At 44.0% G+C, this 22,879-nt stretch overlaps 1 protein-coding gene across 1 annotated transcript in view; it reads right to left on the minus strand.

Annotated features, from left to right (window-relative positions):
• Positions 1-22,879, minus strand: part of LOC111847214 (clavesin-1) — a 30,081-nt gene that overhangs the window by 4,724 nt on the left and 2,478 nt on the right. The window contains exons 3-5 of the mRNA XM_023818194.2: positions 19,857-20,031; positions 11,409-11,519; positions 10,034-10,266 (exon numbers count right to left, since the gene is read on the minus strand). Of these exons, the coding sequence (XP_023673962.1) occupies positions 10,034-10,266; positions 11,409-11,519; positions 19,857-20,031 (519 nt within the window). The remainder of the gene's footprint in view (positions 1-10,033; positions 10,267-11,408; positions 11,520-19,856; positions 20,032-22,879) is intronic.

Here is a 22,879-nt window from a genome sequence, read left to right on the forward strand (position 1 = left end):
CTGGCTGACGGTTTCATTTTCCTGATGACGTCCTCCACCTCTTCCCGTGTGGTAGCAGAGAAGGAGCAAAGGGGCTGGACAGTCTCAGACAGTGGGTCGATAGTTGGAGGAGGCAGGATATCTGTGGTGGAGAGGTGTGAGCGGATGTTATCAACTTTTTGTTTGAAGAAATTGATGTACATGTTGCACCTCTCCTCGGTGGCCTCGGAGTGGGCAGGTGAAGGAGGTTTTAGAAGGTGATTTATAGTTGAAAAAAGTTTTTTGGAGTTCCTGGAACTGTTGCTGATGATGTTCGACTGAGCAACCTTCAGAGCTTCTGCATACGCCCTCTTGTGTTCCCTGTAAGCCTGTTTGTGGACAGTCAGCCCAGAAGCCTTGAGCCGCCTCTCCAGGACACGCCCAGCCGCCTTCATTTCTCGCAGCTCGCAGGTGTACCAAGGTGCTGAGCACGAGAATGAGACAGACCTGGATGTTAAGGGCGCGTGGAAGTCCAGAAGACTGCTCAGGGACTGGTTATAGAAATCAGCAACAGAGAGGGAGCTGGTAGGGTCAAAGGAGAGAAGTTTAAGGTCCAGGGCCATCAGTCTCATTGCCATAATTGTAGCCAATTATGGCTTGTAGTCTTATTGCACAGTTGATCTCATCTAGCCTAGTCCAGTCTGATTGGGGAGAGAGAGGGGAGGCAAGGAAGAGACATGACTGGATATTTAAACACTGGGTCACGGATGTCAGTAGGTCGCGTTGGGCTGCGTTGGGGTTGAGGGTGAATAACTTCAATCCTGTTTATTGGGTCCGAGTTTTCATGAGCAGGATGGATCCTATTACTTAGTGACAAGTCATTAAACCCATCAAGCACAACAAAATGATTTATTTTCTAAGGGAGCCGTCTGGTCGTCATATGGTGTCACTTAATGGCTCTCGCAGCGTGTCAGTGCAAAGCAAATACTGCCAGCCTCAGACCCTGCAGTGTGTAATGTGTTGTGCTTAGGGGCTATTCTAGGAACCTTTGTGATGAAGGAATATTGGACGTCAGCTCCGTTCCCCCCCACCTCCCCCATAATAAAATGTATGTACGAAAACACAGGACATGTTAAAATGAATTTAAAAAAGTAATTTGTCAGAGGGGCAGAGTCAAAAAATTTGGTGGTTGAAGTCCCACAAAATAGGGTATAGAATCACCGACGAGACTGATGGCTACTGATAGCTACTGCTAGCTGGACCTAACCATTCTAATTAAAATAAGGGATTAAATATGTTCACAAAATTCCGATGAAGACAACAAACCTCTATCTGCAGCAGCAGTCGAAGCCGATGTGACACCCTAGGCAAACTTCCCCAACGGCGCCCCCTTACTGAGGCAGTGTGAAGTTGGCTATGTTGGCACCCTAGGCAAACTTCCCCAACGGCGCCCCCTTTCTGTGACATTGTGAAATTGGCTATGTTGGCACCCTAGACAAACTTCCCCACCGGCGCCCCCTTTCTGTGACAGTGTGAAATTGGCTATGTTGGCACCCTAGGCAAACTTCCCCAACGGCGCCCCCTTACTGAGGCAGTGTGAAGTTGGCACCCCTTCAGTGGGTTGACCGGCAATGTCGTCTCAAACACTCCGTCAAAATGAACTGCTAGACGGCATACATTATGTGCCATTTCAGGCATACGCTCTGGTCACCTTCAGTGCTGTCAGAGTCTATTAAAAGTGAAGCTGGTAATGTCTGACCTTGATTATAGAAGCCCCAGCTGTCGAGGACCATGCCAGAGTACTTCACACTGGATTTGTGCAGCATTGTGACCAATCATTTTGCCTGTGGCTGCAGAGCTGAAAGCTGATTATATTAATATGAAATGAAGCTTGATTTGCCATTTGCACAGGCTTTTCTGTTTGTTTTCATATATCCCATCATGCTCTCCTTTTAAGGCATACAGATAACAGCAAATCTTATGGACAACTGTCTAACCAGCAGTCCTGGAGCTTTTTTCACATGGTTACTGATTCAAGGGCCCAGCAGGTATGAGGTTATTCAGCCTTATAGGCAGAACTTTAACTGACTTAAACCTCCCCATAGGAGGGGGCACTGGGATTTGAACCTGGGACTATTTGAGCTGTAGTCAGATACAGTATCACCCAGCTATACCCCCACAGAAATTAAAGCAGGCTATAGATGCTCTCCTACTGCAGGAATTTGGCCTGACTATAGTTTCTCTGGTAGTTTGTTGCCCTTTTTATCCCATTCTCTAGAGTAGGTATTTTTCACACCACAAGGAACTACTAGGTGGGACTAGTACTATACATGAAATTACATGTGAGGTAACCTATGAGCTTTTTGTTGGCCCATGAACTCAGAATCAGGAACCAGGTTCCTGAACTCCAGTGGAAAAGTGTGCCATGTGTAAAAGTAGGGACTCCTCCCATCTGCCCGCTGATCTGAGAACTTCAGGGAGCGGGATTCAAATTTTGGAACAAAAGAGATGGATTTCAGAAGGGATTAGGCCAGAAGCCGCGGCCCGCGTTCTCTCCGTCTGTCGCCTACGTGCCGAGCCAAGCCACACGTCTTCAAGCTCCCGTGTTGACAAACTGCACAGGACCCGCCGGTCGCCTGCCAGTCCCTCGCGGCCCCCTGGCCAACACGATCATGCTAAGCCCTCCTTAAGACGAATGACTCATATCAGGCTCCTTCCTCCTGCTTGTCCCGGGGCAGAGTTATGCCAAAGGCATCGTAGTGAGTCGCCGTCTGGCCTATGCTCGTGGTGAATGCCGGGGGTGGGGGGACTGATTGTGCTGTTCCCCACCCTGTTAGCGGGCCCACGTTATCATTGATGTTTCCATGGTTTTGAAAATAGATGCTGTAGGCCAGTTCGCTATTTGGTTCTTGACTGGTGTGCTCTAGCGCCACCTGCAGGGAGTGTGTGCACATTGTGGCCAATTTTGGGTGCCAGAAGAGATTCTTCTGCTGGTGCTCCGTCAGTCAGCAGCACTGATTGTTGTTGAACCCTTTACAGGTTAAAAGAATTTTGGTGGTAAAAAAATGCTTTATTTTGATTAAAGCGGCTTGTGAGTAAGTAGCATTGTGTCCAGAAATCCAAAGCAACATACATTTTTGAGAAAGAAGAGTGAGCCAGTCCCAGGAGCAACTGGGGCTTAACGGCCTTGCTCTACAGCCCGACAGTGACATCATCCAATCCTGAGATTTAAACTAACAACCTTATGATCAAAAGAACAGAGTCCTGACCCACTGTACCACACATACACTGTCTATGTAAAAGCGGTGGTTTTAGAGTGGGGGTGACACAATGAGCTGGACTCCCATCCATCCATCCATCCATCGATTCATCCATTCATTCTGGTCAGGGTCTCAGGGCAGAGGCGGTGTTTACCACCACTAAAATCAGACATTTCCCTGTTGGCCACAAACAGTGATGGAAAAATGAAGCTTCATGAACCACTTACTGTACTTTCTGACCCCACTAGATGGTGCTGTCTGTGCAAAAAAAAGGTTCAAAGCATGCTGCAACGCAAACTAAGAGCGCCATCTAGTGGGGGTCAAAAAATGGTTCAGGAAGCTTCATTTGACCTTCACTACTGTCACTGCACTGAATATTAAACAAACACATTCCATATTTAGGAGATGCCGAAACAACACGTTCTGCAAATTAACCATGATCTTCTGACTATTTGAGTGTGGCCCCAGAAATAACGAACCCACCCCTACCTGGGGGGGCCTGGAGCCAGGCTGTGTGCCCCCTGGATGGGATGCCAGTCCATCACAAGGCATACAGACACGTCTATGAGTTAAAGAAAATTAAACCTGCAGTGATACAGCAGGAGGTAATGAGAGTTTCATACTAATGTCTGCTTTCCGCTGAATACACTGCACAGCCTTAAGTGTCTGTAGATGATAATGAAGTTCATTAACAAACATTAAGGCGTTACTGAGAAGACAGAGCCTTCCGGAACCTCCTGGCAGGTGCAGACGCTGTTTAACTGGGTCACAATTCATGCTCCCTTCATTCATTTTTAAGGCTCTCTCCATTATTTTTAGTATAATATAGTATTTAATATCAGTAGACTAACAATTCTCTTGTATAATTTATATTCATTGTCTTGGAAGGGTATGTGCAGTACTATGCAACAGTCTGCTAAAGAAAATTATGTTTAAATAACGTTGGTGTAAAGCTATGATTTTCTGTCATTTAACGCCATTTCAAAACCTCCTGAAGTCACCACAGTATTTGCAGAAGACATCCAATAAACCATGTTTGGCCCAGTAATACCTCATCAAGTTATCTAATTAAGTTAATTTAGTGCCTGCGGTGCCCCTGAGGGGAGGTTCAGGAACTGAAGCGGTGTTCATCTAGGCATCTAGCAAGAACCGAAGAAACTCTTCTTAGTTTATATTGTGTTACTGTTCATTTGCATATCTTCTAATGTTACATTGTGTTCTTTTCTGAGTTCTGTTCTTCTACATAGATAAATAGCTTTAAACACTTTTTGACTGCCTAAGGCTTTTGCACAGCTATGCATACACAACAAAGCTTTGATAAATGCGTTCTCCAATGCATGTATCACACCGGTATTAAAGATCATTATTACGGCCTTTCATAGCTAAATTATGTAAATACCTGCCATGATGTCAATCCTAGAAAGGCAGTTGTGTCTACTACTGACTACACAGATGGTTCTTTTCCTGAAATGTCACTATATGCAGAGTTCAGCTGACCAGCCTGATAGCACTCAGGGATCTTTGTCTCAATGTAAGCTGCACTTGAGTTTGGTCTTGATAATTGATCCCCTTTGTGCATCCAAGTTGACCAATTTCACTCATTGTTCAACTTATATATCACTTGACCTGTTTTGCAGCCCTGTGCTCTTTACTTCTGTATCTGTCATAGACATGGTGCATGTATTTCAATCTGCATCTTTTAACCATGTGAGCTTTACTTCCTCTTAAATATGAAGGTTAAATTCTCATTTCAGCAAGTAGCCTTTAGACTTTTAATTAAGTCCCAATGTGCCCCTTTTAAGTGTTTGGTCACAAGCACCTAATTAACACAGATGCAAAAATTCCTGCTGATAAAGTTGAGAAGAGCTGGGTGTGTTTAGATCATCTATATTTGATACACTGCAGGTTTCCTTTTTAGTGATTAAACCAGCAGGATTTGACCCCACAACCTTTGATTAACAAGTGAAGTTTGTGGATCGTTGCACCACACTGGCATTCCATCCCTGTTCTACACGCAGTGGTTTTACTAGGTGTGTCAGAAGCAGACAGGAGGCCTCACGCTTTCGGTGCTGTGTGATCGGAAGGTGGCTGGTTCAAATCCCAGGTTCAGTAGTGATATTACCGTTGGCCACGTGAGCAGGGTCCTTAACCCCCAATTGCTCATGCATTGGCTGACCCTGCTTGTATCATTTTGGATAAAGGCGTCTGCCTTTTAAACAAAACGCATAAGCCTCTGTTTTCTGGGTCTGCCTCAAAGCCTGAGTCTGATACAGGCCCACGCTGGGCTGGAGTGAATCTCACACTGTCTCCTCCCAGTCTGGTGGCTTGGCATGATCACACTGTATGTATTTACCAGACACTTTTATCCAAAACCGTGCACAATTCAGAAAGCAGGGCCAGCCAGTTTCTGGAGTAATTGGGGTTAAGGGCCCAACAGTAAAATCAACCAGGGATTTGATTTGACAACCTTCTGATCATTGGCACAGCATCCTGACCCACTGAACCATACACCATTCCTCTTGTATGCATAAATAATGATGGAAAATAAAGCTTAATTTCAGACGGTCTTGTTCAGCTACCATCATTGCTATTGAAACCCTTTAATCAGGCTCTAATAAACATATAAGAGCCATATGACCCATATAGAGCCATATAACCCTAACCCTAACCCCACTGCACTGTTGACGTTATCTAGACAAAAAAATCAAGCAACTCTTGAGCAGCAGTCTTTAATGCTCAATTTAGTGTTTAAATTCTGACCAGGCCTCTGTTTCCTTGATGGTTGAGGTCAGCATCAAATAAAATAAATGATAAATTTGCGTCATTATGTACATTTTTGACCGTTTACAAAGCCGTCCATTTTGTTAGCCAGCCGGACATGAATCACTCTTCCGTCACCAAGGGAACACTGCACACTTTGACCTTGTTACTCTACCAGTCTAATCACAGATTAACTTCTTATATGTCCAACCATCTTTTGCAACAGGGTCGTGGAGAAGAGGGGCACAGATGGGGCATGGATACCTTGGCAGATTCAGGGAACCCAGTACTTTGCAGGGACCCTTCAATATGTTAAATTATATAATGGGGGGGGGGCAAGGTGATGTTTTGTCAGGTGGCCCAGAATTTCCAGGTACACCCCAAGTGGTGAGCCTGGAACCTATCCCAGGAGACAGAGATGATCATTAACTTATCTGATAGCTGATGAATCATAGGATGACACCAAGTGACCTTCAAAAGGAATGGGAAACGTGAAGTGCAGGTGTGAAGTGCACTGCTAGGACAGTTCATATCAGGCTCCTAGAAGCAGGACTGAAGTCCCATAAAGCAAGGAAGAAGCCCTTCATCAGTGACAAACTGAGAACTAGGCTGCATATTGCAAAATATATATATATATATATATATACGCACACCACTTATCCTTATGCAGGATCACGGGGGCTATAGCCAATCCCAGGAAACACATGTGGACACTCTGGATATGACGCCAGCCCACTTCAGCACACAGAATAACCAATTTAGAGACACTAATTGTCTAACTGCATGTTTTTGAACTGTGGGTAGAAACTGGAGAACCTGGGCACCACAGAGAGAACATGCCATCTCCTGATGCACAAGGCAGGGGCCAGATTTGAACCCCCATCCCTGGGGGTGTGGCAGTGTAACCCACTGAGAAACTGTACAGCCTTTATAATCGATGCATTTTTTCCTGAGCTATTTGGTGAGAGGCTACAAAATTATATAACATATGAATTATGAACATTGTTCCCCACAAGAGGCTCTCACTTAAACTCAAAGCGACAGGTATTGATAACTGGTTAACAGATAGGAAGCAGCGAGTAGTTATAAGAGGCTCAATGTCACAGTGGGCCTGCGTTCATAGTGGGGTACCGCAAGGTTCAATTTTAGGACCCCTTTTGTTCCTAATTTACATAAATGATATAGACACCAATATATACAGTAAACTGGTGAAATTTGCAGATGACACCAAGGTGGGTGGTGTAGCAGATACTGAACTAGCGGCTCAGCAGCTACAGCGGGATCTAAATTTAATTAGTGACTGGGCTGACACCTGGCAGATGAAATTTAACATAGACTAATGTAAGGTACTCCATGTAGGGAGCAGAAATATAAAGTACAGGTATTTTATGGGACCTACTGAAATAAAGGTAGCTGATTATGAGAAAGACCTTGGTGTGTATGTTGATGCTTCCATGTCTCATTCTCGCCAGTGCGGGGAAGCAATAAAAAAGGCCAATAGGATGTTGGGGTATATCTCCAGGTGTGTGGAGTTTAAGTCAAGGGAGGTAATGCTAAGATTATACAATTCCTTGGTGAGACCTCACCTAGAATATTGTGTACAGGTTTGGTCACCATATCTTAAAAAGGACATAGCGGCCTTAGAAAAGGTGCAGCGTAGGGCCACAAGAATGATTCCTGGTCTTAGAGGAATGTCATACGAGGAAAGGTTATTTGAGCTAAATCTGTTCAGCCTCAAGCAAAGGAGACTGAGGTGGGACATGATCCAGGTCTATAAGATTCTAACAGGTTTGGATGCTGTTCAACCGAATAGTTACTTCAGCATTAGTTCAAATACAAGAACTCGTGGCCATAGGTGGAAATTAGCGGGAGAACATTTCAAACTGGATTTAAGGAAGCACTTCTTTACACAGCGTGTAGTCAGAGTATGGAATAGTCTTCCTGATAACGTAGTGCAAGCTGAATCCTTGGGTTCCTTTAAATCAGAGCTAGATAAGATTTTAACAACTCTGAGCTATTAGTTAAGTTCTCCCCAAGCGAGCTCGATGGGCCGAATGGCCTCCTCTCGTTTGTATAGTTCTTATGTTCTTATGTTCTTATGAGGATGACACTACCATAAATACTATATTCTCACAACCAATTAAAGCCCTTTCATTGGCAATCTAATCACAGCACAGAGGAGACTGTGGTATCTAGTCAGTGCAGGCCTACAGTCCCATAACTGGGCTGCCCCTTTCACAACACCAAAGTCACAGGCAAGTTCGGCCAACAGTGCGTCTTCAACAGAAGGAGAAGCCCATGTCAGCAGGAGGAACAGCCAAGACGGGATTGTGACAAAACGACCCGGATCTAAATATAAAGGTCAGTTCTGTATATGGAGGCGGGGCTACAGGGGCACTGACCCCAGCTTAAAACTGATTAGCTTCCTCCCCTGTCACTCACTGATTCAAAACATATCATTGGCTAATGATAAGGATCGTCCCCCTGCATAAATTATGGCTACTTCATGCCCTCCACCTTATAAAATCCTGTAAAGGAGAGATGAAAAAGACTGAATGTAGACAGGAAAGATGGGCAATACAAAAGTGGCTAGCTATCTGGATTCCTCTTCAGGGAGGCAAAAGCATCTTGTTCAGTTACTACCATTGCAGCAAAATAAACCTTTAATAACCTTTAGATCCTTGAGTCTTTCCTTAGATTAATGCAGAGAAGCTTGTTCCCAAGGGGGAATTTGACGCGAAAGCACATCCTTGTAACAAGGAGCAGTTAGGAAAAATGGGATATTAAATCAAAGCGGCACCTCGTCTCCGAGCCAATATCCACAGCAAGCAGCGGAACACATAAAACTTCCCACGAAGCCCAACGATGGCCCTGAGCAGCTATAACGAGTCACCAAAGACGAGTTACGACAGAAGGACTTCATATTGCTTCTTCTTCATTAAAAGAATATGAAGGAAAGTCTCGACGGCTCCCTATCGATCCCGGGCCTGCGGGGGGGGGGACGGGACGGGACGGGACGGAATTACTTTCGCTTTAACAAAAGGAGAATAAACAAATGATGGAGAAAGAGCCAATTAACGGAAACATTTGCAAGATCAATGGAGGGCCGGCATGTCGAGCTTCAATAATGCATTTCAACTAATCGGAAGTAATCAGGAAATAATGAAATGTGCATTTGCGAAGAAATGTAGTTCAGAATGGAGATTCGTCCACCTTCCAACCTATCATCCGACCCGGGTTTGCAGGGGGCCTATCTGGAGCCTGTGAGTACGAGTGGGCAGTGCCCCCCCCGAAGGGGTCGTCTACCCCCACCCAACAGAGACAGACCAAATTAAACCATCATTAGGGATTCAATCGATTCATCCCAGCTGCCCCCGCATAGCATGCAGGAGCGGGATGTGACCCTCTCCCCAGCACGCCGGTGCTAGCCGGTGAGGTTCCACCATGTCCTACTTACACTTCAGTCAGGGCTTCAATATTTAAAGACTAAGGCTAATTAGCTGTTTCTGCCCCTCCCCCCCAGATGTTTTAAAAACTAAATAGTAGCCAGTGAGTAGAGTCAGGAGGCTGCAGCTAGCTAACTGGTTAGCAGAACCTGCTGCTTCTGCATCTCCTAAATGAGGAACTTCTTTATTTTAATGTTAAGTGTAGAAACTGTTTGTGGCTAACAGGGGGCTCACAGATGTGAGGTTGGCCACAAAGTTACTACGTTAGGGGAGGCAGGGGACCCCAGCCTTGTACCAGGCTTCTGCCCCCCCCCCCCGTGAAGATGGACAGGAGATCTATACAGTAATTACTATAAGATATGTAGCTTTCCAGCTAATGGAGTAGGTATGAAACACTTGTACAGTGTTAGGTGCCATCAAGGATGGGTGTTTGGACTGTATATCTGCTCATTTATCTGATACTTTTATCCAAATCAACTTCAAGTAGAGAGCAGGGTTACAATTTACATGGTTTCCCTGGGATTTGAACCTATGCCACTTGCTATGTTAGTACAATGGTCCACTTGTTTAGCTTTAGGAAGCATTGCAGTATGGTCTGCTTTCAAATACCTCTTCATTAGCGTGTCAGCATCTTCACGTGCAGAAACCCCCAGGGCCTCCTTAACGTGCAGCGCGTCATACGTGTGCGTGTACTCAGTCTCGTCGCTGTAGTCCGGGCCCAGCAGAGTCCGTGCCCACATGCCCATGTCATAGGGAGGCAGCGTGCCGCCGAATTCCGACGGCAGGCATTCTGGGAAAATCAGCTGGTGCAGGCTGTTCAGATTGTTCCCGTGAAGGAAAATCTGTGCAGCAAAACGAGACCGAATAGCAGAACGTCACACATTTTGTGATATTAAAAAAACACAGGATTTTTTTTCCCCAACATTTTTTCATATAAGCTTATTTCACTGAAGCATGTAAGATGACAGTAATATCTCGGCCCATGCTGAGCTAAATGTCGTCGAGGAAGCACTCTTAAACCTTAGCTGTCAACTAATACAGAAAATCCCTTGTAATAAAATCTTAGCATAAGAACATTTCAATATGTCCAGTAGCCTTAAAGCACATCCTCAAATCTGATTGGTCAGAGTGTTGATCCATTTTCTTTAACAGCCCAAGTAGTTCCAGCTAGGAAAATCACAATAGTAAATAAATGCATTATTATAATCAAACTAGCTACTGTTTAATGGTCTTGGCAATGAGCTTTTTTTTATTATTATTAATGAAGGTGGCTTGGGTTGTGAATAAGCAAAATGCTTAATCATTTGCATAACATAGTATTCTTACTAAGAAATGTGTTTTCATTGCGTGATCGCGAAAAAGATGTCTTTATGAACAAATGTGTAAGCCAAATGTGTAGTAACTGTGGTGTAAGTGGGTTAACACACTTCAAACCGTGCATTATACATTTTTAAAGGCACTCCATGTGCGAGTCTGTGCCTCCGCGGGCAGTATAACGCACGGCTTGGAGTGCATTAACCTCACTTATCCCGGTGCCCTTGTCCTGCTCCTCTACACGTTATTGTGAACCTAAAGCTAAATACCCAGTCCCTTCCAGCACTGACAGAGCCTGGCATTATTTGCAGACTTGCATAACATATACCCCCAAAGCTTGGGCAGTATTTAATTTTTCGTACCATCTTCCCATCCGGACATCATACCTTGGTATGCAGTGTTTTCAAAAGTAACCCTATTCCTGTATCCGCCATGACAAAATTCGGCAAACGATTTAAAAACAATCCAGTATGACTGAAATACAGTGCTATAACTTATTACCCCAGAAACCACCCCCATTAAAGTCAGAGCTTCCTTAGATCTCCATAACTTTCTCCTTGTACTAGCTGTTAGCCTTTGTTATCCGAGCTCCCTGTCACTCTGAGACCTAATCAGAGCGTCGCCCTGAGCGCACGAGACCAGATTCACACAAGAGGCAGACGGTAATTACCCGCTTCCTCGTCTTGTCCTTCAGGAAGGGCTTGATTATTGTGTACAGGGCATGGATGTACCACGGCTGGTTGACGAAATGGATTCCGCCAAAGCGAGCAGGGAAACTGTCCTATCAGAATGATGAAAGAGAAGAAAACATTCAAGTTTGTTATAAAACGTAATTAATTAGCTGCTTAGCAGCCCAAACTGCATTGGCACCTTACAGAACAGTGATCACCAGTCGCTGGTTCGAATCCCTTGCTCAGCAGAATAGTTTCGTCTGTGTTAGACTCTTGGGCAAGTTTGTTAACCCCCAAAAAATGCTATAGGGGTGTTGGATGGACACATGACCCTATGCTCAGGCCGCAAGTTTCATTCTCACCTCTATATGTGTGTATGTCTTTTCTAAAGGACAGTATGGACCATGCAAAGTCCTTAGACAATTCCAACGTACCTGTTCTCATACTTGTACAAATGGCAAATAAAGCATTTCATTCTACTTGCATTCACAGCTTTTCCCAGCAAACTTTGCATACAAAAGTACCTCATGCTATATGGCATAAAATTATGACACATTAAACATTCACACACTTTGTCGGATTAAACGATTGATTTAATTGGCCAATAATCGCATCCCTTTAATAAATGCTGAGTGAGCCTGATTATGTACACATGCAGCTGGTATTTCGGAAGCGTTTGAGAAATACTGGCTAACTAAACACTATAACTAAATCCTATAGAGATTCACGTTATTGTACAGCTAAGGTCATGGCAGAGGTGCAGCGGTGGTTCCCCTTCATGGTGTTTAACCCTGAAGCCATTTATTCACACACACAACAGGTAGGGCCAGGCGGGAGCAGTGATTAGCCACGCCCCCAACCTCCCAGCTGGTACCCCAGGTTCAGGATCGCCCCCTGGTGACCACATCAAAGACATTTAGCTGTACAGAGCAGTCGGGTATGAAGACGGTAAAGGTATCAGGCTGCTAAAAATAATTATATTACATTTACTGTATTTAGCAGACTCTTTTGTACAAAGTATACAAGTGAGGAAAACAGTACATTACAGACACTGGATCACTGGATTCAAAGTCCAGTATGATAATTATCACATCATGGGACCGAGCACAAAAACTATTACATTTCTGCCACTGCAATAAAAATATCGAGACTCTAACACTGGACCTTTAGGCCATCCAAAGCCCATTTTGTGTTTCTTTTCCACACACAGAGCTAAAATAACTGTCTTATGTTAAATTTGCCCCAGTTCCCATCCAGAACCCTTCAACTACTAGTGCAGCTCGGCTGGGCTTCCAGTGAATGCCCAGCTACAAGTGTAAGCAGCACTGGAGCAAGAGCTACAGTGTCTTCCAAACAAAGCAAGAACCTAAGAAGAAAACTATTAAAATCAGCAGAAGGCTATTAGTGATGCCAGTTAAATGGTGCCCAAAAGACTCCATTGCCCAGGTGGTTCTCACTACCCAATACATTCTTTTTGAAGGTCCCTTTAGCCTGTGATTGGATAGAATGTGGTTAGGAATTGGGGAGATGATCCAGGTAGACCTGTCAGCCTGGTAAACAAGATCCAGCTGCAACTATGTTACATTGTATGATTAATTATTTTTGTGGGACTGGGTGTCACCTTTTGTGACTTCATAAGCAATTCAATTTGAATAATAGGACAACAGTAGAGTAACACTGTGTTCTGAGACTCAAAAGGACAGCCAAGATTGGCCAGGATTCCAAGGTCGTAATCTAATCTCTATTCCAGAAAAGTCTCATAACTAATGAGACGCATATTTAATTAACAGCTCTCTGACCATTTGAAAATTTGTGATGAATTTTCAGGTTCTGAATAGCTCTTTTGAGTTTAAATATTAAATTCCAAGCAAAAAAATATGAACCATCTTTTCCATTCCTACCCACGTATGATTCATCGCATTGAGGGAGTTGTTTAAATCAGAAAACAGTAAAACCTGTTATCCCCCTAACCTGTTACAGATAAACAGAACAATCCTCTATAGATAAATATAAAAATACTGTCTTAGATTACACTAGTAATCACGATCCCAGCTGCACTTATTCTGAATGACCATGGTGCATTAACATACTGCAAGACCCACCTCTGGTGACTGCCTGGGGCACAATTCTGAATTAAATTGCAGTACAGTGCATGTTGGACTATTTTGAGTCCATTTTAAATAATGGTGGTATTCTGAAGAGGTTCTCCAATATTTATAAGGCGGAACCTTAGGAGAGTCTTTGCCTTGCAAAAATCCGGGCAGGACAGCGACCGGAATGATGTCACAAAGTGATGGGTTGGACGGTTCGAGAGCGAAATGGGGGCGAATTTAAGCGAAATAAAAGAAAGATACTTAAGTTTCAATAGTGCAAAATGGGTGTTAGATGTTTTTAAGCTGGTGCTGCATCTGCTCTGTTAAGCTGCTCTGTTTTGCTCCTCAGTACGCCGGGAAGGTTTCCTGCGTACTGGCACTCACTGGAACGCAGCACCAGCATCTCTGTTTTGCTCCTCAGTGCGCCGGGAAGGTTTCCTGCGTACTGGCACTCACTGGAACGCAGCACCAGCATCTCTGTTTTGCTCCTCAGTGCGCCGGGAAGGTTTCCTGCGTACTGGCACTCACTGGAACGCAGCACCAGCATCTCTGTTTTGCTCCTCAGTGCGCCGGGAAGGTTTCCTGCGTACTGGCACTCACTGGAACGCAGCACCAGCATCTCTCTGTTTTGCTCCTCAGTGCGCCGGGAAGGTTTCCTGCGTACTGGCACTCACTATAATGCAGCACCAGCATCTCTGTTTTGCTCCTCAGTGCGCCGGGAAGGTTTCCTGCGTACTGGCACTCACTGGAACGCAGCACCAGCATCTCTCTGTTTTGCTCCTCAGTGCGCCGGGAAGGTTTCTTGCGTACTGGCACTCACTGGAACACAGCAGCAGCATCTCTCTGTTTTGCTCCTCAGTGCGCCGGGAAGGTTTCCTGCGTACTGGCACTCACTATAATGCAGCACCAGCATCTCTGTTTTGCTCCTCAGTGCGCCGGGAAGGTTTCCTGCGTACTGGCACTCACTGGAACGCAGCACCAGCATCTCTCTGTTTTGCTCCTCAGTGCGCCGGGAAGGTTTCTTGCGTACTGGCACTCACTGGAACACAGCAGCAGCATCTCTCTGTTTTGCTCCTCAGTGCGCCGGGAAGGTTTCTTGCGTACTGGCACTCACTGGAACACAGCAGCAGCATCTCTCTGTTTTGCTCCTCAGTGCACCGGGAAGGTTTCCTGCGTACTGGCACTCACTATAATGCAGCACCAGCATCTCTGTTTTGCTCCTCAGTGCGCCGGGAAGGTTTCCTGCGTACTGGCACTCACTGGAACGCAGCACCAGTATCTCTGTTTTGCTCCTCAGTGCGCCGGGAAGGTTTCTTGCGTACTGGCACTCACTGGAACGCAGCACCAGCATCTCTCTGTTTTGCTCCTCAGTGCGCCGGGAAGGTTTCTTGCGTACTGGCACTCACTGGAACGCAGCACCAGTATCTCTGTTTTGCTCCTCAGTGCGCCGGGAAGGTTTCTTGCGTACTGGCACTCACTGGAACGCAGCACCAGCATCTCTCTGTTTTGCTCCTCAGTGCGCCGGGAAGGTTTCTTGCGTACTGGCACTCACTGGAACACAGCAGCAGCATCTCTCTGTTTTGCTCCTCAGTGCACCGGGAAGGTTTCCTGCGTACTGGCACTCACTATAATGCAGCACCAGCATCTCTGTTTTGCTCCTCAGTGCGCCGGGAAGGTTTCCTGCGTACTGGCACTCACTGGAACGCAGCACCAGCATCTCTCTGTTTTGCTCCTCAGTGCGCCGGGAAGGTTTCTTGCGTACTGGCACTCACTGGAACACAGCAGCAGCATCTCTCTGTTTTGCTCCTCAGTGCGCCGGGAAGGTTTCTTGCGTACTGGCACTCACTGGAACACAGCAGCAGCATCTCTCTGTTTTGCTCCTCGGTGCACCGGGAAGGTTTCCTGCGTACTGGCACTCACTATAACGCAGCACCAGCATCTCTGTTTTGCTCCTCAGTGCGCCGGGAAGGTTTCCTGCGTACTGGCACTCACTGGAACGCAGCACCAGTATCTCTGTTTTGCTCCTCAGTGCGCCGGGAAGGTTTCTTGCGTACTGGCACTCACTGGAACGCAGCACCAGCATCTCTCTGTTTTGCTCCTCAGTGCGCCGGGAAGGTTTCTTGCGTACTGGCACTCACTGGAACGCAGCACCAGTATCTCTGTTTTGCTCCTCAGTGCGCCGGGAAGGTTTCTTGCGTACTGGCACTCACTGGAACGCAGCACCAGCATCTCTCTGTTTTGCTCCTCAGTGCGCCGGGAAGGTTTCTTGCGTACTGGCACTCACTGGAACGCAGCAGCAGCATTTCTCTGTTTTGCTCCTCAGTGCGCCGGGAAGGTTTCCTGCGTACTGGCACTCACTGGAACGCAGCAGCAGCATCTCTCTGTTTTGCTCCTCAGTGCACCGGGAAGGTTTCCTGCGTACTGGCACTCACTATAATGCAGCACCAGCATTTCTGTTTTGCTCCTCAGTGCGCCGGGAAGGTTTCCTGCGTACTGGCACTCACTGGAACGCAGCACCAGCATCTCTCTGTTTTGCTCCTCAGTGCGCCGGGAAAGTTTCCTGCGTACTGACACTCACTGGAACGCAGCACCAGCATCTCTCTGTTTTGCTCCTCAGTGCGCCGGGAAGGTTTCCTGCCTACTGGCACCTGTTTTTCCCCTTGGCAAGCACTACTTGTTATATATTCTTGCTATTCATTAGATTTACCTGCTAACTGATTATGTGCAGATGTTACAGTGTTTTCTCCTCAATACACCTTGTTTATTTGTTTGATGGTTTTTATGTTTACTTCGGCAGCCTGGTGTCGCTGCGCCCAGCATTTTGTCAGTCAACAAGGTCAGATTCAGGACCAGAATTCAAACCTGGTCCTTAATGAGAGCGAATAGCTGTGAGGCAACCTTGATAAGCTCAGAGATTAAATCAATTAATGCGAGCAGCGCATCATGTCTTGCCAATGTTTTGTAATGAAAGTTTGTTGTGCGGGCTAATTAAATTGCATAAATCTTGATAACGTGACTAAATTCACCAGTATGCTAGCAGTTTTGAATGAGCTTGGCCGAAATTCAAAATACAATTCCTTTGTCATTTCTTGAATTTTATAATCGGAATTTTCCTTTTGTTTAAGAAATCCTTTTATTCAAAGCGACATACATCTTTATGAAAGCAGGGTCACCCGGTGACAGCAATTTGCTCAGGGGCCCCGCGGTGACATCACGTTGCTGACCCTGGATGACACACAGACACAGCACCGTAACCCCCTGAGCCACACAACACCCCCTTTCTCACATTCTTGTGTTCCATTCACTTTCTCGTGCACTTGGTGAAATGTGGGTCACACAGCAGCAGTGAACTCCTGTTCTCATTGGCCAAAGCAACCAGCAGCTGGGAGAGCGGCAGCCAAAGACTCCGGAAGCGAATCCATTTGTTTCATCTCCATTTCTTCACATGCTGCAAGTAACTTCCCCCCCCACCACCCCCCGGGGAAATAAAGTATAGCATTCATTCAAGCCCCAAACAATGACAAAGACAGGAAAATTACTGCCTTTTGTGAGTTTGTCTTTATATGCTCCCAAGATCCAGCAAATTATTTTTCTCCTCTGTCGAGGTCATTGTCTTTGCTCATATCCCTCATACTGTACATGCCACATTGTTAAGTTCTATTATTCCTTAAGAGGACAGTTAGGGCTTTATGATGACATCACACTTTGGGGGGTGAATTAATTAAAGTAAAAAAAAAAAAAAGTAAAAAAATAACTATATATAAATATTATATATATATATATATATATATATATATATATATATATATACACACACACACACACACACACACAGTATATATTTAATTATCTTTTTAATTTAGGTTTTTTCTATATACAGTGAAACTTTGGTTTGTGAGCATAACTCGTTCCGGAAACGTGCTTGTAATCCAAAGCACTCGTATATCAAAGCAAATTTTCCCATTAACAATACTGGAAACTCAAATGATTCGTTCCACAACCCAAAAATATTCATTAAAAAATGATTAATACAAAATATAAAGTAAAAATGATTAAAACAAATTAACCTGCACTTTACCTTTGAAAATAATCGTGGATGGTGTGAGGGAGACGAGAGAGAGGAGAAGAGGAGGGTTATTCTGTAGGACAACATTCACTACAACTAACAGAATCATTGCTATCTGTTGGCTCACTGGAATATTTTTTCTCTTTGTGCGACTTTAACAAAGAACCTATCCAATGATGGCCACTTTTGCCTCCTTTTTCGATTTTGCGGAAATGTGGACATTGCATTGCCGTTAAACAGATTCATCCCTCGCACTGCTAGGCCCTTATTTGGGTGGTGCTTTTCTATTAAATTTTGACTGTATGAGTGAGGCATGTCGACTGAGACCAAGCATGGGAGATGATTACCCACAATCCCGCAGTGAGAGCGAGAGAAGAACCATCGGCTCAGTTGTGATCACGTGACGCTCGGCAGACAAAGCGTATACATAATACTCGTAGTGCAAGACCTCACTCGTTTATCAAGTTAAAATTCATTAAAAAAATTGCTCGTCTTGCAAAACACTCGCAATCCGAGGTTTGACTGTATATTTTTCTTTTTTTCCAGTTTTCAATTTGTTCTATTAATTATCATAGGATGTAAGTACAATCATTAGTAAAGTGATTATAATGCAACTATAATGATGATGATGGAGATGGTTATGCATCGGGGTGACATCACACCTCCCAGACACACCAGTGCCTTATTTAAAGATTGTTTTCCACTAAATCCATAGAAGCGGTTACTTGGTAACCACCTCTGTGAGCTCAGAGACAGCAAGTGGTACTTTTCAAAAGACTGGTGTCTTTTCAAAATTATTTCCAGTTTCATTTGGACCTTTGTTCAGGCCCCTAGGATAAAACTAAACATTCACATGTAGTCATATTTGTCACATTTTTATGAAATATCTGCTGTCCGCACCCTCTAATGAAACATCCCAAACAAAAGCCTGAATGTGATGGTGTTCTCCTGAATCGTCATGGATACTGATGGCACACCATTTTTCCACTTGATCCTGTTACTTAGCAACAAGGCGTCGCAACAATATGTAAACGCTGATCCAACAGAAATGTCAATCTTTATTTATTCCTGACACAGCCCAACATGACCTGGCTCAGACTGTTTGGTTTAACGTTGCACAGAATCCATTCCCTGTCTTGAGCCGGGAATGTTGACATGTTGACAGTATGGTGTCTTTATGAAACTGCAGAGATTTGGGTCACATCCATTCTGTTATTTAGTCATTTGTCTGCTTGGAAATTAAACTTTGCCTCAATTACTGTATTCAGATTTCTGCTGAAAGAAGTGAGACTTGGAGTAATTTGATAATCACTCGAGTCACAATTCCCGATTGTCAACAGCCTCCAGCAAACATAATTTGACATTTTTGCTGTGCCGTACAGTTTATGGGGACACAATGTTCCAAGATGCCAGTGGATATGGGAATATAAGTTGCAATTTCCAATGTATTTTCTAGTTGGATGTTAGATAAATGTCCAGCCTCATGTGCTCCTAAAGAAAAAGCACATATTTCTATGAGCACCGCAGAGCTTCGACAGCAAGCCGAAGAAGAGGCTCCAGGCGAAATAAAAGAACACAAAGCTCATCGATTTCCTTGTGATGAACACACACACAGGGCCATTCATGCATCTACTTCTGTTTTATCCATTTTCATCCAATCCTACTAGAACCGTGAGCCTCCACAATTTAGCCGATGGTTACATCACACTCCAGAGAGGAGTAGGCCCTTCAGCCGACGAAAAATATACCCAACATGTCCTCACGTCGTTTGCCAACACTTAACAGTCTCCCGAAATCTGTCATCTGTTCTAGAAATGAGAACTACTGCTCTCAAATTAGCATGAAACCATTGCAATAGTAGTGCTGTATTACGTCGGAGTCAAATGCATTACATGTTTAGTAGACGCTTTTACAGAAAGTGACATACATTTAAAAAGAAAAGGGTCAGACTTTCCTGGGAGCAATCGGGGGTTAGGTGTCTTGCTCAAGGGCTCAACTGGGAAATCACTCTGCCGTTCCAGGGATTCTTGCAACCATCCAATCCCAGGTACACCACTCTAACCATTTAAGCCATACACCACACTCTTGGTATATACTGTTTGTACATAAATTCTGATAAATTACTTAAATGATGTTGACAGTACCCACTAGAACCTAAAGGATTGCTTTGAGATACAGAATTCTGCCGTGTGAAATTGTTTTCTACATTCCACTGGGCACCCATTCAGAATAAGCGTGTAACGAATATCACTGGAACATGACAGAAAGTGTGTATGTTTCTGTCTCACCTGCAGCCCCTCGATGGCCAGTTTAAGGATGTTGGGGGTGAGTTTGGAGGCCTGCTTGAAGGAGAAGTTGCTCCAGTCAATGATGAGAATAAAGCCATTAATTTGCAGCTCGGGGTCTTCAATCAGGACCTCCAGGGAGAGCAGGATGGCCCGTAGGATGTCTGTGAAGCAGTTCCTTTGTGGGATCATAGACAAGAGTGCAGTGTGAGCATAGTGATATCAGACAAAACACAACGAACAGAATACCACAGTTTATAACCTACAGCTGATGATGTCATTACACTGACAGTACGCATGGAGAATAACCTTGCTAAATACCTTAATCAAGGATGTATTACCTTTTTGGAGCACCTCAGAAGACCATAGCCTAAATATACCATAATCCTTTACATATCAGACATATTTCACAGCCATTGGACAAGCAGGTATGGAAGACCCCAAGTGATATACAATTGAAAAGGCAAGGTCAGCCAGTTCCAGGTACAGCTGGTGGTTAACGACCTTGCTCAAGGGCCCAAAGGTGACATCACTCTGCCAACCATGAGATTCGAACTAGCAACCTTTCTATAACCAAGTAAGACATACCCCACCCCCTCAAACTAATCTGCCCAATCCCAGAATTGAATCTAAGTCCTACAACACTACAAGTCTACAATACCTTCACCAACCAACTGAGCTTTAAACTGAGCAGAAGAGGAACTGACACTTAATTAATTTTTGCCCTGCCCACTCAAGGTGATCCTACAGTATGAAATACTCAAAGCAGGTAATACCAATAATGAAGAACAACAAGACCACAAGCAGACGTGGAAAGTTCAGGTTCAGAAAATACAAATGCAGACCATGAGTTTGTTCCAACCGACCAGTTGAGTGCTTTGTGAATGTGCTTCTTTATGCTCAGCTGGTTGGTTGAAACAAAATCTTGGATTTGTATGTTTTGAACCTGAACTTTCCACCTCTAACAAGAAGATGAACGTCTGATAAATGCATTTCACAATTAAGTATATTGGCAAGGTCATGAACCTTTTGGCTGGTAACACTGGTGCAACTGTAGAAATATCCTTTCTTAATGCGATTTATTTTATGTGATGAAATCACCCATCAAATCTTGTCTCTCTGAGTACTTGCAGAATTGTTGTGTTTCTGTATTGATGGTGATGATACCAGCTACATTACAGCTACATTTTCCCAAAAGTTGAATATTAAATTTTGCATGTATTATATTTTAATGTAGGCTCCTACTATCCTGATGAGGTTTCTCTGTTCACTCCCACTAACGGCTGTTTTAATGTGAACATCCTTACAGTGATTCATCTTTGGTGTAGATTTCCAGAAACTTCTTTAAACCTGGCAACAACCTTTTCTTATTTTATATGTCTCTTTGGGTCAGTGCTGAGTAATCAGTCTTTCCCATATGGTGCCCATTGACAGTAATGAGACGAGTTGTGTCATTTCTTGTGTTCTTATATGTTTGCATGTACGGAGAAATCTGGAGATGTTAAAGGATATTAAAGGATGTTCTCCGATGCTTGGAGGTAATGAAGGACACTGTGATGATTTCCCAGAGGGCATGCTAATCTTTTTTTTTTCATTTAGAAGCTTCAAGCAATCACTAACAGAATGTTGTGCTGGAAATACCTAGAGAAACTCAAGTAATTTGAAGAGTGTTCCTCCTTACTAGCTAAAATTTTCAGTATAACAGGTGCTAGTTTTCACTGGAACTGTGGACACGTGGCATCCCATAAACGAATAATAAAGTAAAAGGAATTTCATAAACACAGCCAAAAAGAAACACTATGTTTTTACTGCATTTCTAGTGGTTGAAGTTTTCCTGATAATAACTAGGATTATAATACCTTTTGTCTGAACTTGATGTATTTTTAAAGACATTCAGGTGTAAAACTATTTGATAACCACCAATTCATAACAATTTATATCAAAATAACAGTACTAACAGTAACACCTGCTATTTGTTGAGTATTTCCTTTAGGGCTCTGAATGATACAGGAAACATGGCTTCCCTCTAAAAGGCTTATTCTACATAAAGAACCTATTGTTACAAGTATTGGACATTCCTGCTGCCACATGTCGATATTCTGACATGCCACAAGGTTGTATTTAAAGGTAAACAACTACACCCCAGACTCGGTGATGGAGGTCGATCAGTAATCAAAGACATGCAGGTAATTGCCCCCATCAATCCAAAGTCCTTATCTGAAAACATATCTTTAATTTTGGAGATTTTAAATGTTGCATAATTCTGCTCAAATGTACTATTTTCTATTTTGATGTCATGTGATGTTAAGCCAAAAAATGTTTGTTTATATCCATTGTGGGGCTCACTGGTAGTCTGCTAGGATTTTGGGGGGTGGGGGGGGTGGTTAGATTATTTTTAGTCAAAATGGGCAGTGATGCTCTTCATGGGCATGAATGTAAGGTCTCCAACTGAGAAGAAGCAAAGCGGTTTTGAAATTCAGGTCACATTTCACACCTCCCCGGAAACACGCATGACCGGAGATGATGACCGATGTGTTAAACTGCCGGTATGGATGCCAGATTAATTCAGCGACAGACTGGCCTTTAATCCACGTGAAAAAAGGAACAACATGTATACACACAAAAAACTTTGGCATTCGATTATTTTAACACCCATCAATGAATGAAATGTGTTGTAATTAGTAGGGCTTTTCTTAGTAACCATTAACGGAAGAATATATTCAGACATCCCACCAATAATTCCCAGTCTCAGAGATTTCCCCCTCGAAAAAAAGGTCGGAGGTGGAAAGTTCAGGTCCAGAAATTAAAAATCCAGACCAAGATTTTGTTTCAACCAGCCAGTTAAGTACTCTGTGACTGCGACCATTTATACTCAACTGGCTGGTTGAAACAAAATCTTGGTCTGGATTTGTACGTTCTGACAGGGGTGCCGTAAAACTGGGAAAAGTTAGGCCGATTCCAAGGGCCCTTGAGAGACTGCGAGCCTAAACATTTTTATACTTTCATGGGGCCCAATCTTCAACAGC

The sequence above is a fragment of the Paramormyrops kingsleyae genome, chromosome 4, assembly GCF_048594095.1.
Source record: "Paramormyrops kingsleyae isolate MSU_618 chromosome 4, PKINGS_0.4, whole genome shotgun sequence".
NCBI classification, from domain to species: domain Eukaryota; kingdom Metazoa; phylum Chordata; class Actinopteri; order Osteoglossiformes; family Mormyridae; genus Paramormyrops; species Paramormyrops kingsleyae.